General features: G+C 43.4%; 1 protein-coding gene across 18 annotated transcripts in view; it reads left to right on the top strand.

The window, feature by feature from the left end:
• Positions 1–13,894, top strand: part of ERC2 (ELKS/RAB6-interacting/CAST family member 2) — a 691,106-nt gene that overhangs the window by 266,583 nt on the left and 410,629 nt on the right. For all 18 annotated transcript variants that reach the window (XM_067463537.1, XM_067463536.1, XM_067463539.1 and 15 more), the window contains one exon: positions 11,461–11,598. In XM_067463537.1, the coding sequence (XP_067319638.1) occupies positions 11,461–11,598 (138 nt within the window). The remainder of the gene's footprint in view (positions 1–11,460; positions 11,599–13,894) is intronic.

Below are 13,894 nucleotides of genomic sequence, written 5' to 3' on the forward strand. Positions count from 1 at the left end.
GGCATTGTCCAGGAGTGTCCAGAGTCAAAGAAGAATGCAAATCAAGAAACAGTACTCAAATAGTTGACCTGGTCAGAAAGCCATAAACCAAATAGAAAAGAACAGTATATATTCAGGCACAGAACAAAAGGACATATGCCAGAATCCTTGAGTGCAAGACACACATTGCCCTACTGTTTCTGGCAAGGAGTGTATTGGAAGACTTGGAAAAATGCCATTTCAGAGCAGTGGGGTTTCTGGAGATTTTTGATGTTTGAAAACAAAGAAGCAAGACTGATTCATGCCTTTCAGAACATGTGAACTTTGTCGATCATCTTCAAACAGTGCAGCTGAACTGGTTCAGTTTAACTGGTTCTGTTAAGAAATGAAAGCCCATTCTAGCAGAAGTCTACATACATTTGACAAAATAAGACATGAATTTCTCCAGTTGTTATTTCTTCAGTAGGGCAATGGAGAAGATGATGTGCTATTTATAGGAAATGTCCTTGCCCATTTTTGCACCAGGTTACGTTTCTCAGTCTCCTCTTGAGTGGTTGGCACTAAGAATGGTAATTTATTAGTAAATGGGGTTGAAATTCTTCAGTGATAAGGTTAATGCTCTGTTTACATGAAAATAAAAACAACTGTTTTCCTTCAGATTTCCCAATCTGAGAGGTTTATAACAAGGTTGTTTTATTTTGTTTCCAGTTGGATAAAATGGTGATTGTATTTTCAAAACACAGAAAACTGGTTGGTTACATTTTCCCCCAGAAAAGGAAATCTGTCAGTGAACACCAGAATTGAAACACATTGGAATTCAAATATGGTTAGAAAATATCCCACAATGCAAGTGTTTTTTTCTGAACAAGGTCAAAGGATGCTTCCGAATATTGGTAGTGGTTTTAATTTATCATTAATTCCTCTATTTCCATGATAATGGTTTGTCTTAAAACTCAATATTTCTATAGAATAATATCAGTTGTCTTCAGGTGAGATTTAGTTAAATCTTTTGAGTATTTAAGAAGCATTCCTGGAACATTTGCCAAAAAAGTGACAAGATTAGCACTTAAAAGTTTATTGACAGGACATGTAATTGAAAAGATTGCGTGTGAAAGGTTTTAATGATTTTAATAGATATAGTGGCAGCTTTAAGTGCAGTGATTATACCTATTTATTGAAATACCAAAGGATTATTTGAAGACATATTTAATAGTAATGGTGCAATATTACTGCAGCCAAAGCAGGAGGAGATTACACCTTTAAGAACATATATGATGTTCAGCTTGTCTGGTCTTGTTGATTGCATGCTAGTTAGATAGAAATGTAGCACCATATATTAGCTATTAGCATCTGGGTCTCTCTCTTTCATACATCTACTTACAGGATTTTGAAAAATACGTTCTAGTACAGAGTTTTTTAAATTCCATTTTGTTTTTAAATTAACACAGTTAATTCTTTAAAATCTTAAAAAAAATGCATATGTGAACATATATAACAATTTTAAACTAGTGTTATTTTTTGCAGTAAATGATTAAATAGTCCTCGTCTAGTTTCTTTCCTTCTAAGTAGTATGATACCCATATTACTTAATCTGAAAAGGAGAAATTCTTTCAAAGTATTTCTTGTATATATTAATGTTGTCATTATAACTTCAAATAACATTATTAACTTTGACATACGACAGCAGCTATGTAAATCGGAAGCCCTTCCACCCAAGCTTTATGGACTCCCAAAAATAAGGACTCCACCCCACTCAGACCCATCGTGAGTGCCATTGGATCCCCCACATATGACTTAGCCAAATTTCTTGCTGCACAGTTACAAAGCCACATTGGGCTCACAACACACTACATCAAGGACTCAGCCCACTTCATTGAAAAAATCAGCAATCTCAAGCTAAATACAAAAGACAAACTGATCAGCTTCAATGTGGTGTCTCTATTTACCATGGTCCCAGTTGCAGACACCATGGCACTCATCAACCAGAGGTTCCCAGAAGACATCATGGTGCTGTTTCACCATTGCCTCACCACCAGCTATTTTCAGTGGGACAATGAATTCTACGAACAGAAAGATGGAGTAGCTATGGGGAGCCCTCTCAGCCCAGTCATAGCTAACTTCTACATGGAACACTTTGAAAAACAAGCTCTTGAAACAGCAACCAAAAAGCCCACTATATGGTTCAGATATGTGGATGACACTTTCACCATTTGGAGCCATGGAGAAGAAGAACTCAACAGGTTCCTGGAACATCTTAACAGCATCCAACCAAACATCCAGTTCACTATGGCAAAAGAAAAGGAAGGAAGACTGCCTTTTCTAGATGTCCTAGTCATCCGTAAACCAGATCAACAATTGGGTCACACCGTTTACAGAAAACCCACACACACAGATAGATATCTACATAAAAACTCCAACCATCACCCAAGTCAAAAAAGAAGCACCATTAAAGCCTTGGCAGACCGTGCAAAAAGAATCTGTGAACCCCACCTCCTCCAAGATGAACTGAACCACCTCAACTGGGCTCTACAGGCCAATGGATACTCCACCTCAGACATCAGAAGAGCTGCAAGACCAAGAACAAGCCACGAGAGTCAAGATGAAGATCCACTCAGAGGAAAAGTGTTCCTGCCATACATCAAGGGAACCACTGACCGCATAGGGAAGCTGATGAGGAAACACAACATACAAATAATCTATTTTTATTTTTATTTATTTCATTTACTTATACCCCGCCCTTCTCACCCCGGGGGGGACTCAGGGCGGCTTACAGTGGGGGCACAATTAAATGCCTAAATCAATTGACAGTAATACAAAATACAAAAAAGCAATTCAACAGTTAGAATTAAAAACATCAGTGCATAATAAAATATTAAGACAATCTCATGCTAAGTTCAGAGTCCATATATCCATTCCATTCCATTTGTCCTTGTCTATCGTCATATCCTTAATTTAGCTGCCAGTGTGTCCAAAGGCTTGGTCCCAAACCCAGGTCTTCAGTTTTTTCCTGAATGCCAGAAGGGAGGTCGCCGATCTAATCTCCCCGGGGAGTGAGTTCCACAGGTGGGGGGCCACCACTGAGAAGGCCCTGCTCCTCGTCCCCGCCAACCTCACTTGTGAGAGTGGCGGGGTTGAGAGCAGGGCCTCCCCAGAAGATCTTAAGCTTCGAGATGGGATGTAGAGGGAGATCCGTTCGGACAAATACACTGGGCCGGAAACGTATAGGGATTTGTAGGTCAAAACCAGCACTTTGAATTGTGCTCGGAATTGGATCGGCAGCCAGTGGAGCTAGTGCAACAGGGGGGTGGTATGCTCCCTGTACGCCGCTCCGGTGAGCAATCTGGCTGCTTCTCGCTGGACTAATTGAAGTTTCCGATCACTCTTCAAAGGCAACCCCACGTAGAGTGCGTTGCAGTAAGCCAACCGGGATGTGACAAGAGCGTGGACCACTGTGGCCAGATCAGACTTCCCAAGGTACGGGCGCAGCTGGCGCACAAGTTTTAATTGTGCGAAAGCTCTCCCGGCCACCGCTGAGACCTGGGGTTCCACAAACCCACCAAGAAAATCTACAAACCCACCAAGAAAATCCAACAAATGCTACCTTCAGCAAAGGACAAGAGGGATCCCCTCACCTCTGCAGGAGTCTACCGTATACCATGCAGCTGTGGACAAGTCTACATAGGGACCACCAAATGCAGCGCCCAAACAAGAATCCAGGAACATGAAAGGCACTGCAGACTACTCTAACCAGAGAAATCAGCCATAGCAGAGCACCTGATGAACCAACCTGGACACAGCATTTTATTTGAGAACACAAAAATGCTGGACCACTCTCACAACCACCATGTCAGACTACACAGAGAAGCCATTGAAATCCACAAACATGTGGACAATTTCAACAGAAAGGAAAAAACCATAAAAATGAACAAAATCTGGCTACCAGTATTAAAAAAATCTAAAATTGCAACAGCAAAAACAGCAGAGAGAAAAACAGGCAGCGACATCTAATCACCTTTCAAGAAGAGTTTGCTCCAGGCACAGTCAGCCCATTGTATGCTAATCAAGGTGGTCAGTTGAAAGATTCACACCTAGCCCAACTTACAAAAGCCCTTTGTCTCACCCTGGTCATTCCACAGATATATAAACCCCCTTTTCCCCAGTTCCAGCAGACCTTACCTCTGAGGATGTTTGCCATAGATGCAGGCGAAACGTCAGGAGAAATGCCTCTAGAACATGAAAGCCTTCGACAACATATTGAACATTATTATTATCCTCTGGTTTGTACATGCACATTTATTTTAAGAAGAAAAGAAGAGCACCTGCTATCAGGTTATGACTGTAATCTGCACACTGATGTAGGAATAATCCCCTTGTGATCAGTGAGGAATCCTCCTTAGAGACTATACACAAGACTGCATCCTAGAGGCAATGGCTTTAGGAAAGACTCAGCATCCAAACTTTTATTTTTTTTAGTATTAAGATGTATTATTTTGACTTCATTTATGTGAATATAAAGGGATATGTGAATATACATTGTCTTGATCATGAAATAGAAATCCATGTAAGAACAAATATATATGACTTATAATGTATATTTGATTTATAATATTTATTTATTTACAGTATTTATATACCGCTTTTCTGACCCCTGAGGGGACTCAAAGCAGTTTACACAGAAATAGTGGCAAAATTCAGTGCCTTACACCAAATCACAATCAACATCATGTAACTAAGCATAAAATCAATAAGACAGTTCATCTTAAAATAAGATAAAAACTTTTAAAACATTAAATATAAGAATTAAAACACCTATTAAAAACATTAAAATCACATGATCCAAGTACGTGTGATTCCTTTATTATTATTTATTTATTATTTATTATTTGCACTTGTTAACCGCCACTCTCAGCCCGAAGGCGACTCGTGGCGGTGTACAGAACATAGAACAGAAAGGACAACAGGTTACAATAAATCAGGACCACAACACACATCTTACCACAACACACATCTTTAGTTGTTGGATGTGCATTTTGTTGCCGTCTAACTAAACCTTACATGTGGAAAAGACCCTTTCTCACTGTCTTCAAGCTGTCATCAGAATAATACATTTAAAGGCACATGTATTATTTGCTGTCTTGATCCTTACCTTCAGAGAAAATATAATTTTATATAATTTTATTTTTATTTATTTAGTTTATAACTTTTAATGCTCCCATCATGGGACCCAAAGTAACTTAAAGCAAGATACAAGTAAAATTGAAGTATGCTGTTTTTGGTAAAACTTGGGTGATGTCTGAAAGTCACATTGTATAATATCACAATAATGTAAATATACTATAATTCACGTAAGCACCTAAACAGAGAGATAATAGTTTCTTTTAATGTAGTGTATCTAGTGCACATGATATAATCAAATTCTAATAAGAGAGTTTTAAATATTAAATAAATGCTTTTCAGCTCATTCTTTTGGCTGTTTCTCTTCCATGTATTTAAGGTTCTAGTTTGCTGGATATGAGACATGCAGTGGCTTTAGTATTCCACTGGGTGTCATGAGGTAGTTGTTAAAACCAATATTAGTTTTGTAGAAATGAAAGGAATTCTCTTTTGAATAGAAATAGCAGCTTTGGAAGAAGAATGTATACAATATCAGACAGCAAGCTTTGAACTCATTTATATATTTCCTCTTACAAAAATAGCTGACATAAAATGTTCAGACTTAAAGATAAACCTCACCTAGTATTCTGACAGTGGAAAATATGTGGTCTTTCAAACACTGGACACCAACTTGCATCAACTATTTTCGCTGCTATATATCTTAACCTAGAAGTAGGTCTCCTTATACTCAGTAGAGCTTATTTTTGAATAGACATGTGTAGGCGACCATGGGGCTGTCCCAACAAGTATCTGGCCCCACCCACAGTGCTGGACATACATTGGACTTGGTTTTCTGTCAGGGATGGGAGGAAGGCGGCGGTGTTGAGGAGTTATCCATCTCTCCGTTGCCATGAACCGACCACCACCTGGTCAGCTTTAGACTTACTGCACCCCCTAACCTCCGCAGAGGTGGAGGACCTATTAAATTGGTCCGCCCCAGGAGGCTTATGGATCCGGAGGGATTCCTGATGGCTCTTGGGGAATTCCCCGCCACCTCGGTTGGTGATCCTGTTGATGCCCTGGTCGCTCTCTGGAATGGGGAGATGACCAGGGCAATAGACACGATCGCTCCAGAACGTCCCCTCTCAAGTAGCCGAACTAAACCAGCCCCTTGGTTTACTGAGGAGCTGGCAGCGTTGAAGCGAAAGAAGAGGGAACTAGAGGGCGTGTGGCGTTCGGATCCGAGCGAGCCAAATCGAACACGGTTTGTGTCCTTTTTAAGGTCATATGCCGCGGCAATAAGAGCCGCAAAGAAAACTTTCTTTGCGGCCACTATTGCGTCTGCAAAGAACCGTCCGGCTGAACTGTTCCAAGTTGTCAGAGGCCTGTTAAAACCCACCATTCAGGATGGGTGCCCTGATGACTCGGCAGCTCGCTGTGAAGCCTTTGCTCAGTTCTTTGCAGACAAAGTCGCTTTGATCCGCTCTGGACTGGATACCATATTAACGGCAGTCTCTTGAGGATGTAACACGAGCATCTGCTTGTCCAATTTTGATGGATTCATTTCAATTAGTTCAAACCGAGGATGTGGACAAGGTGCTTGGAGGAATGAGAGCTACCACATGCATCCTAGACCCCTGCCCATCCTGGCTTCTAAAGGAGGCCAGAGGGGGATTGGCCGAGTGGGTCAAGGTGGTGGTTAATGCCTCCCTTCGGGAAGGCATATTTCCAGCCAGCTTAAAGCAAGCTGTGATAAAACCGCTGTTGAAGAAACCATCACTGGACCCCACTCAATTCGTCAACTATCGGCCTGTTTCCAATCTCCCCTTTTTGGGCAAAGTCATGGAACGTGTGGTGGCCTCACAACTCCAGGCATTCTTGGTAGACACGGATTATCTGGATCCGGCACAGTCTGGCTTTAGGCCGGGGCATGGTACCGAGACAGCCTTGGTCGCCTTAGTGGATGATCTCCGTCGGGAGCTCGACAGGGGGAGTGTGTCCCTGTTGGTGCTACTCGACCTCTCAGCGGCCTTCGATACCGTCGACCACGGTATCCTTCTGGGACGCCTCGCGGGAATGGGTCTCGGAGGTACTGCTTTGCAGTGGCTCCGGTCATTCCTCGAGGGTCGGTCTCAGAAGGTGTTACTGGGGGACTCCTGTTCTACCCCACAACCTTTGTTTTGTGGGGTTCCTCAGGGTTCAATACTGTCCCCCATGTTGTTTAACATCTACATGAAGCCGCTGGGTGAGATCATCCGGAGTTTCGGGGTGCGGTGTCATCTGTACGCAGATGATGTCCAACTCTGTCACTCCTTCCCACCTGCTACTAAGGAGGCTGTCAAGGTCCTGAACCGGTGCTTGGCCGCTGTGACGGTCTGGATGGGGGAGAACAAATTGAAATTGAATCCAGACAAGACAGAGGTACTCCTGGTCAGTCGCAGGGCCGAACAGGGTATAGGGTTACAGCCTGTGTTAGACGGGGTCGCACTCCCCCTGAAGACACAGGTTCGCAGTTTGGGTGTGATCCTGGACTCATCGCTGAGCCTGGATCCCCAGGTTTCGGCGGTGACCAGGGGAGCATTCGCACAGTTAAGACTCGTGCGCCAACTGCGACCGTACCTTGGGAAGTCTGACTTGGCCACGGTAGTCCACGCTCTGGTTACATCCCGCCTTGATTACTGCAACGCTCTCTACGTGGGGTTGCCTTTGAAGACGGCTCGGAAGCTCCAACTAGTCCAACGGGCGGCAGCCATGGTACTAACAGGAGCAGGGCACAGGGAGCATACAACTCCTCTGCTGTACCAGCTCCACTGGCTGCCGATTAGCTACCGGGCCCAATTCAAAGTGCTGGCATTGGCCTTTAAAGCCCTAAACGGTTCTGGCCCAACATATCTATCTGAACGTATCTCGGCCTATCCGCCCACCAGGACCCTAAGATCTTCGGGAGAGGCCCTTCTCTCCATCCCGCCTCCTTCACAGGTGCGGCTGGCGGGAACGAGAGACAGGGCCTTTTCTGTGGCGGCCCCGCGGCTTTGGAATGCCCTCCCTATAGAGATAAGATCAGCCTCCTCGCTGATAGTATTTCGGAAAAAACTCAAGACATGGATGTTTGAGCAAGCATTCGGCTAATCCGATGCGATGAATTCTCTGATCAAGGACTGGCAATCACAGACAACGAAATTGGATTATGATTTTAATTTAAGAGATGCATTGGTCTGTATTGGTGGCCCAATACTGTGTATTGTATATGTATGTGTTTTATATTTTTAATTGGAATATTGTTGTTTTTAAATGTTGTAAACCGCAATGAGTCGCCGTTTTAGGCTGAGATATTAGCGGTATACAAGTGTACTAAATAAAAAATAAATAAATAGGATTGTACTGTCTGAATGACTGAATATTTTTATAACTACAAGTTAACCTCAGATTGCGATAAACTGATTACAAATAACTAGATAATTGTAGTTAATTCAGTTTCCCAATAATAAAAAATATTAAGTTGTGATTCAGTGTGATTGGGAGGTGGATTATTTGTGTGCTGAGACTATACAGAGTTTCTCTTGAAGATATTTCTGAGGGATGCACTGAGAAGGAACTAGTGGAGCTGCAGACTTTGGCCTGTAATTAAAAGGACTTACCCAAGGTGCCCAACTCTTTTTTAGGGATACAATTCAATACTTTGAGTGGCATCTTTAAAATCAGGATAAGAATTAGCAACATATTGACCGCTCAACTGACATGGGAGCCATCAAATTCCTTCTCTTGGGAAAACTGTGTGAACACACAGATATCTCTGACTCTGCAAAAATAATATACTTTTTCAGTGCTAATTACCAAGGGGTGGTGTATTTGTGTATGTGTTTTAAGCGTTATATAGTTAATTCTGCATAACACATGCAAGAAATACCTGTGCTTGGTACACACATGCAGAAATTGTGTCGCTCTGTAGTTGTTGCAAGATTGCAATTCTCAGCAGCCTGGCCAGCAGAAACAAGGATGAGATTGACTGAAGCTTCCAGTTCAATGGCATTTTCCAACAGGTATCTGGACCCACCCACAGTGCTGGACACACATTGGACTTGGTTTTCTGTCAGGGATGGGAGGAAGGCGGTGGTGTTGAGGAGTTGTCCATCTCTCCGTTGCCATGGACCGACCACCACCTGGTCAGCTTTAGACTCACTGCACCCCCTAACCTCCGCAGAGGTGGAGGACCCATTAAGTTGGTCCGCCCCAGGAGGCTTATGGATCCGGAGGGATTCCTGACGGCTCTTGGGGAATTTCCCGCTGCCTCGGTTGGTGATCCTGTTGATGCCCTGGTCGCTCTCTGGAATGGGGAGATGGCTAGGGCAATAGACACGATCGCTCCAGAACGTCCCCTCTCAAGTAGCCGAGCTAAACCAGCTCCTTGGTTTACTGAGGAGCTGGCAGCGTTGAAGCGAAAGAAGAGGGAACTAGAGAGCGTGTGGTGTTCGAATCCGAGCAAGCCAAATCGAACACGGTTTGTGTTCTTTTAAAGGTCATATGCCGCGGCAATAAAAGCCGCAAAGAAGACTTTCTTTGCGGCCACTATTGCGTCTGCAAAGAACCGTCCGGCTGAACTGTTCCGAGTTGTTAGAGGCCTTTTAAAACCCACCATGCAGGATGGGTGCCCTGATGACTCGGCAGCTCGCTGTGAAGCCTTTGCTCAGTTCTTTGCAGACAAAAGTCGCTTTGATCTGTTCTGGTCTGGATACCATATTAACAGCAGTCTCTGAGGATGTAACACAAGCATCTGCTTGTCCCGTTTTGATGGATTCATTTCAATTGGTGAAACCTGAGGATGTGGACAAGGTGCTTGGAGGAATGAGAGCTATCACATGCATCCTAGACCCCTGCCCATCCTGGCTTCTGAAGGAGGCCAGAGGGGGATTGGCTGAGTGGGTGAAGGTGGTGGTTAATGCCTCCCTTCGGGAAGGCAAAATTCCAGCCAGCTTAAAGCAAGCTGTAATAAAACCGCTGTTGAAAAAACCATCACTGGACCCCACTCAATTCGTCAACTATCGGCCTGTTTCCAATCTCCCCTTTTTGGCCGAACAGGGTATAGGGTTACAGCCTGTGTTGGATGGGGTCGCACTCCCCCTGAAGACGCAGGTTCGCAGTTTGGGTGTGATCCTGGACTCATCGCTGAGCCTGGAACCCCAGGTTTCGGCGGTGACCAGGGGAGCATTCGCACAGTTAAAACTCGTGCGCCAACTGCGCCCGTACCTTGGGAAGTCTGACTTGGCCATGGTAGTCCACGCTCTGGTTACATCCCGTTTAGACTACTGCAACGCTCTCTACGTGGGGTTGCCTTTGAAGACGGCTCGGAAGCTCCAATTAGTCCAACGTTCGGCAGCCATGATACTAACAGGAGCGGAGCGCAGGGAGCATACAACTCCTCTGCTGCACCAGCTCCACTGGCTGCCGAGGCTCAATTCAAAGTGCTGGCGTTGGCCTTTAAAGCCCTAAACGGTTCTGGCCCAACCTACCTATCCGAACGTATCTCGGCCTATCAGCCCACCAGGACCCTAAGATCTTCTGGGGAGGCCCTGCTCTCTATCCCGCCTGCTTCACAGGTGCGGCTGGCGGGGACGAGAGACAGGGCCTTTTCTGTGGTGGCCCCTCGGCTATGGAACGCCCTTCCCATGGAGGTAAGATCAGCCCCCTCGCTGATGGTGTTCCGAAGAAGATTAAAAACCTGGATGTTCGAACAGGCATTTGGTTAATTCGGTGCAATGAATGTGATGATTACAGGAATGGTAATATGGACGATGAAACTGGATCACGATTTTAGTCAGGAGATGCACTGGGTTGTTATTGTTATGTTAATATTGTGTATTATGCTTTTATGGTTTGAAATTGTATATTACTGACTGTTGTACCTTTGTTGTAAACCGCGTTGAGTTGCCTGTTAGGCTGAGAAACTGCAGTATACAAGTAAAGTAAATAAATAAATAAATTTTCAGGGCCACAGAATTCCCACTCTTTAGTCCCAGTACCAAGAAGTTAGTTCTTCTGCTTCCTGAAATCCCAAAGGTCAGCTTCTATAATTCCTTGTAGGTCAGTGTGCTGTTCCAGATCCTTGCAGCAGTAACAGGTATCATTCCTGCTATCTCATGTATCAGGTAAATTTTTAAAGGAGAAGGCAGAAAGCATTTATACTGTGCTGTATTCTCAGTTATATTATTAAGCACCTGTAGTTCCATGATCACTGGGAGATTTATGAGGCCCAAACTTCAAATGTCCTTTGGAAACATGTCAACCTTCCAGTGATTATAAATATTCTTTCTATCCTACTAACAAATTGCATTTTTAAACTACTGATTGCCAATAGTAATGATTCTAACGTCTTGCTATTTTACTTTAAAGATTGAAAACCTTCAAGAACAACTTAGAGATAAAGACAAGCAATTAACCAATTTGAAAGATCGTGTGAAATCCTTGCAGACTGATTCAAGTAACACAGACACTGCTCTAGCAACGTTGGAAGAAGCTCTCTCAGAGAAGGTATGGTGCTGTTTTATTTTGTGGAAAGAAATTTCTTTTCAGAGTGGACACAGGCATTGGAACTATGGGTACAAATAATTCTGCATAAGTGCTTTCCTCATGTGAACAGTGTTACTGCAAAAATACTACAGGAATAACACTGCCAAGTTTGATAGTGAGGAGATGTCTGTATACTTAAGCACCACTTGGTCCTCTCAAAAACTTCCAGCTTCACATGTATCCTTTCATGGAAGATTTTAGCCATCATATAAAGCCCAGAAACCACACAACACTCCATCATATACAAATTTAGCACAGAGTAAATATATGCCAAAATAGTTATGTTAGATCCCACAGTTTCACAACCAGTTACGTGAGGCTCCCTTGAGACAAAGGTGTAAAGCCTAGTCTAAAGGGGAGCTTTTTGAAGCCTCTGAGAAGAGAGGCCAGGCAGGGACCCCATGAGGCTGGTGTGCCCGCCAGCCTCAGCTTGTGAGAGGGGCAGGGTTTAGCCTATGTAGGTAGTCTGCCTCTCTTAACAGCTTCACTTTTCTTCAGTATAACCTACCCTAAGTCAACATGAGCAATTACTGGTTGTCTTAGGGGACAGTAGGAATCTATTTCCTCCTTAAAAGGAAAAGAAAAGGTTTTTCATTTTGCCTTTCTCACATTGTATCTGAAGGAGGAAGATATATAAGTGTGGTGGTGTGGTAGTTAGGTTCATCTTGCTGAAATTGACTGGGGACGGAGAGGGAGTAACAGCTGGTGTTCATCTTGGTACTCAGTTTTGGTGAAGGGAGGATCCCTGGAAAGGGCCTTGTAGGTTGTATGGTCGGGGGGGGGGGGCTGAAAAAGAGACTACTTGAGGTCTGAATGGGTTATTGGATCCCTCTTATAGGACTTGAGAGGCAACACCCCAGGAAGGCCTTTCAATATGATCATGATCATGCCAAAGGTAGCAACCCATTTGAGTTGGGTTTGCATTCAGAATCTGGTGGTTCACTCAGGGTTCAGAGGAGATGGTCAGCAAAAGACCCACATTGAGTTGCTCTTCCCTAAATAGTTGTTGCCCAGGATAGCTTGGTTGACAAGTTAGGTCAATAAAATGACCAGTATTTATCCATATATTTGTGTCTGGCCTTGTCATTTTTTTATGGGTCTTCAAATGACTGTGAAGCTACTTGTACAATGGCTAATTTGTTCTCCACTCATCAAATCAAAAGTGAGATAGAAAAGTTTGTGAGTGCTTGCAGTTCCATTGGTTGCACTTGGGATTGCATTTATGTAACCCCTGAGAAAACACAGTTACTTACATATGTTTACACCAGTGTAGTAATGATCAATGCAGAAAAATAGGAGATGACAACAAAAATGAAGAACAAGAGACCACTTCCATAAGGGCTGACAAATCAAAGGGAAGTTTAGACCAAGATGCTAGATGACCATTACATGAACAAGTACATATAAAAAACAAACCATTTGAAGAAGAACATAAAGTTTTCGAAATTAAAATAGATGTGGCACTTGGAAGTTGTAAATCATTAGCAACAGATGGTATAACAAGGGAGTTGCTTCAAGCTAAAATCAGTCTATATAGAAAACAAAACAATGGAAATGAATCTATATTTCAGTCCCCAAGAAAGGGATTGCATTAACTTTGCATGAAAGCAAAGTGAAAGCAAAGAGAATTCTACAACAAAGATTTCTGTTCTGAACACAAATCAGAAGGTGCAAGAGAGAGCAGGTAGTTGGTATGTAAGTGCTCTTGATTAGTCAGTCCAATTCATTTAAGTCACCAGTTACCTGGGCAAGATGCAGGGAGAAGCACAATGGTTAAGGGAGACTTCAAAGAGAGAAGAAAATGGGGGAGGCACAGTGGGCGGGGACAAATCTCCACTGTGTGATTGTAAACGAAATGAAGAACTCCTGAATAAAGCGGAGAAATGAAGAGGCATGATGGAGGTAAGAAAATCATCTGTGTCATAGACAAATGGAGTGTTGCAGAAGCCATCAATCCAGACTACTTGATTTGTCTTGTGGGATGAAGTTCTTGTAGGCAGCTTGAGTCCCTAGAAAAGACAATAATGTTTGGAAAGGTAGAAGGTAGTAGGAAAAGAGGAAGATCAGGTTGCAGATGGATAACTCAATCAAGGAAGCCACAGTCCCAAGTCTGTAAAATCTGAACAGGACTGATGATAGGGTGACTTGGAGGCCTCTCATTCATAGGGTTGACATACGTCACAGTCAGCTTGATCACAGTTAACAGCAACAGTGTCCCCAAAAGATCCTAGCTTTCAAGTTCAGTCATGTTCGCTCA

The sequence above is a fragment of the Anolis sagrei genome, chromosome 2 (genome assembly GCF_037176765.1).
Source record: "Anolis sagrei isolate rAnoSag1 chromosome 2, rAnoSag1.mat, whole genome shotgun sequence".
Lineage (NCBI taxonomy): Eukaryota > Metazoa > Chordata > Lepidosauria > Squamata > Dactyloidae > Anolis > Anolis sagrei.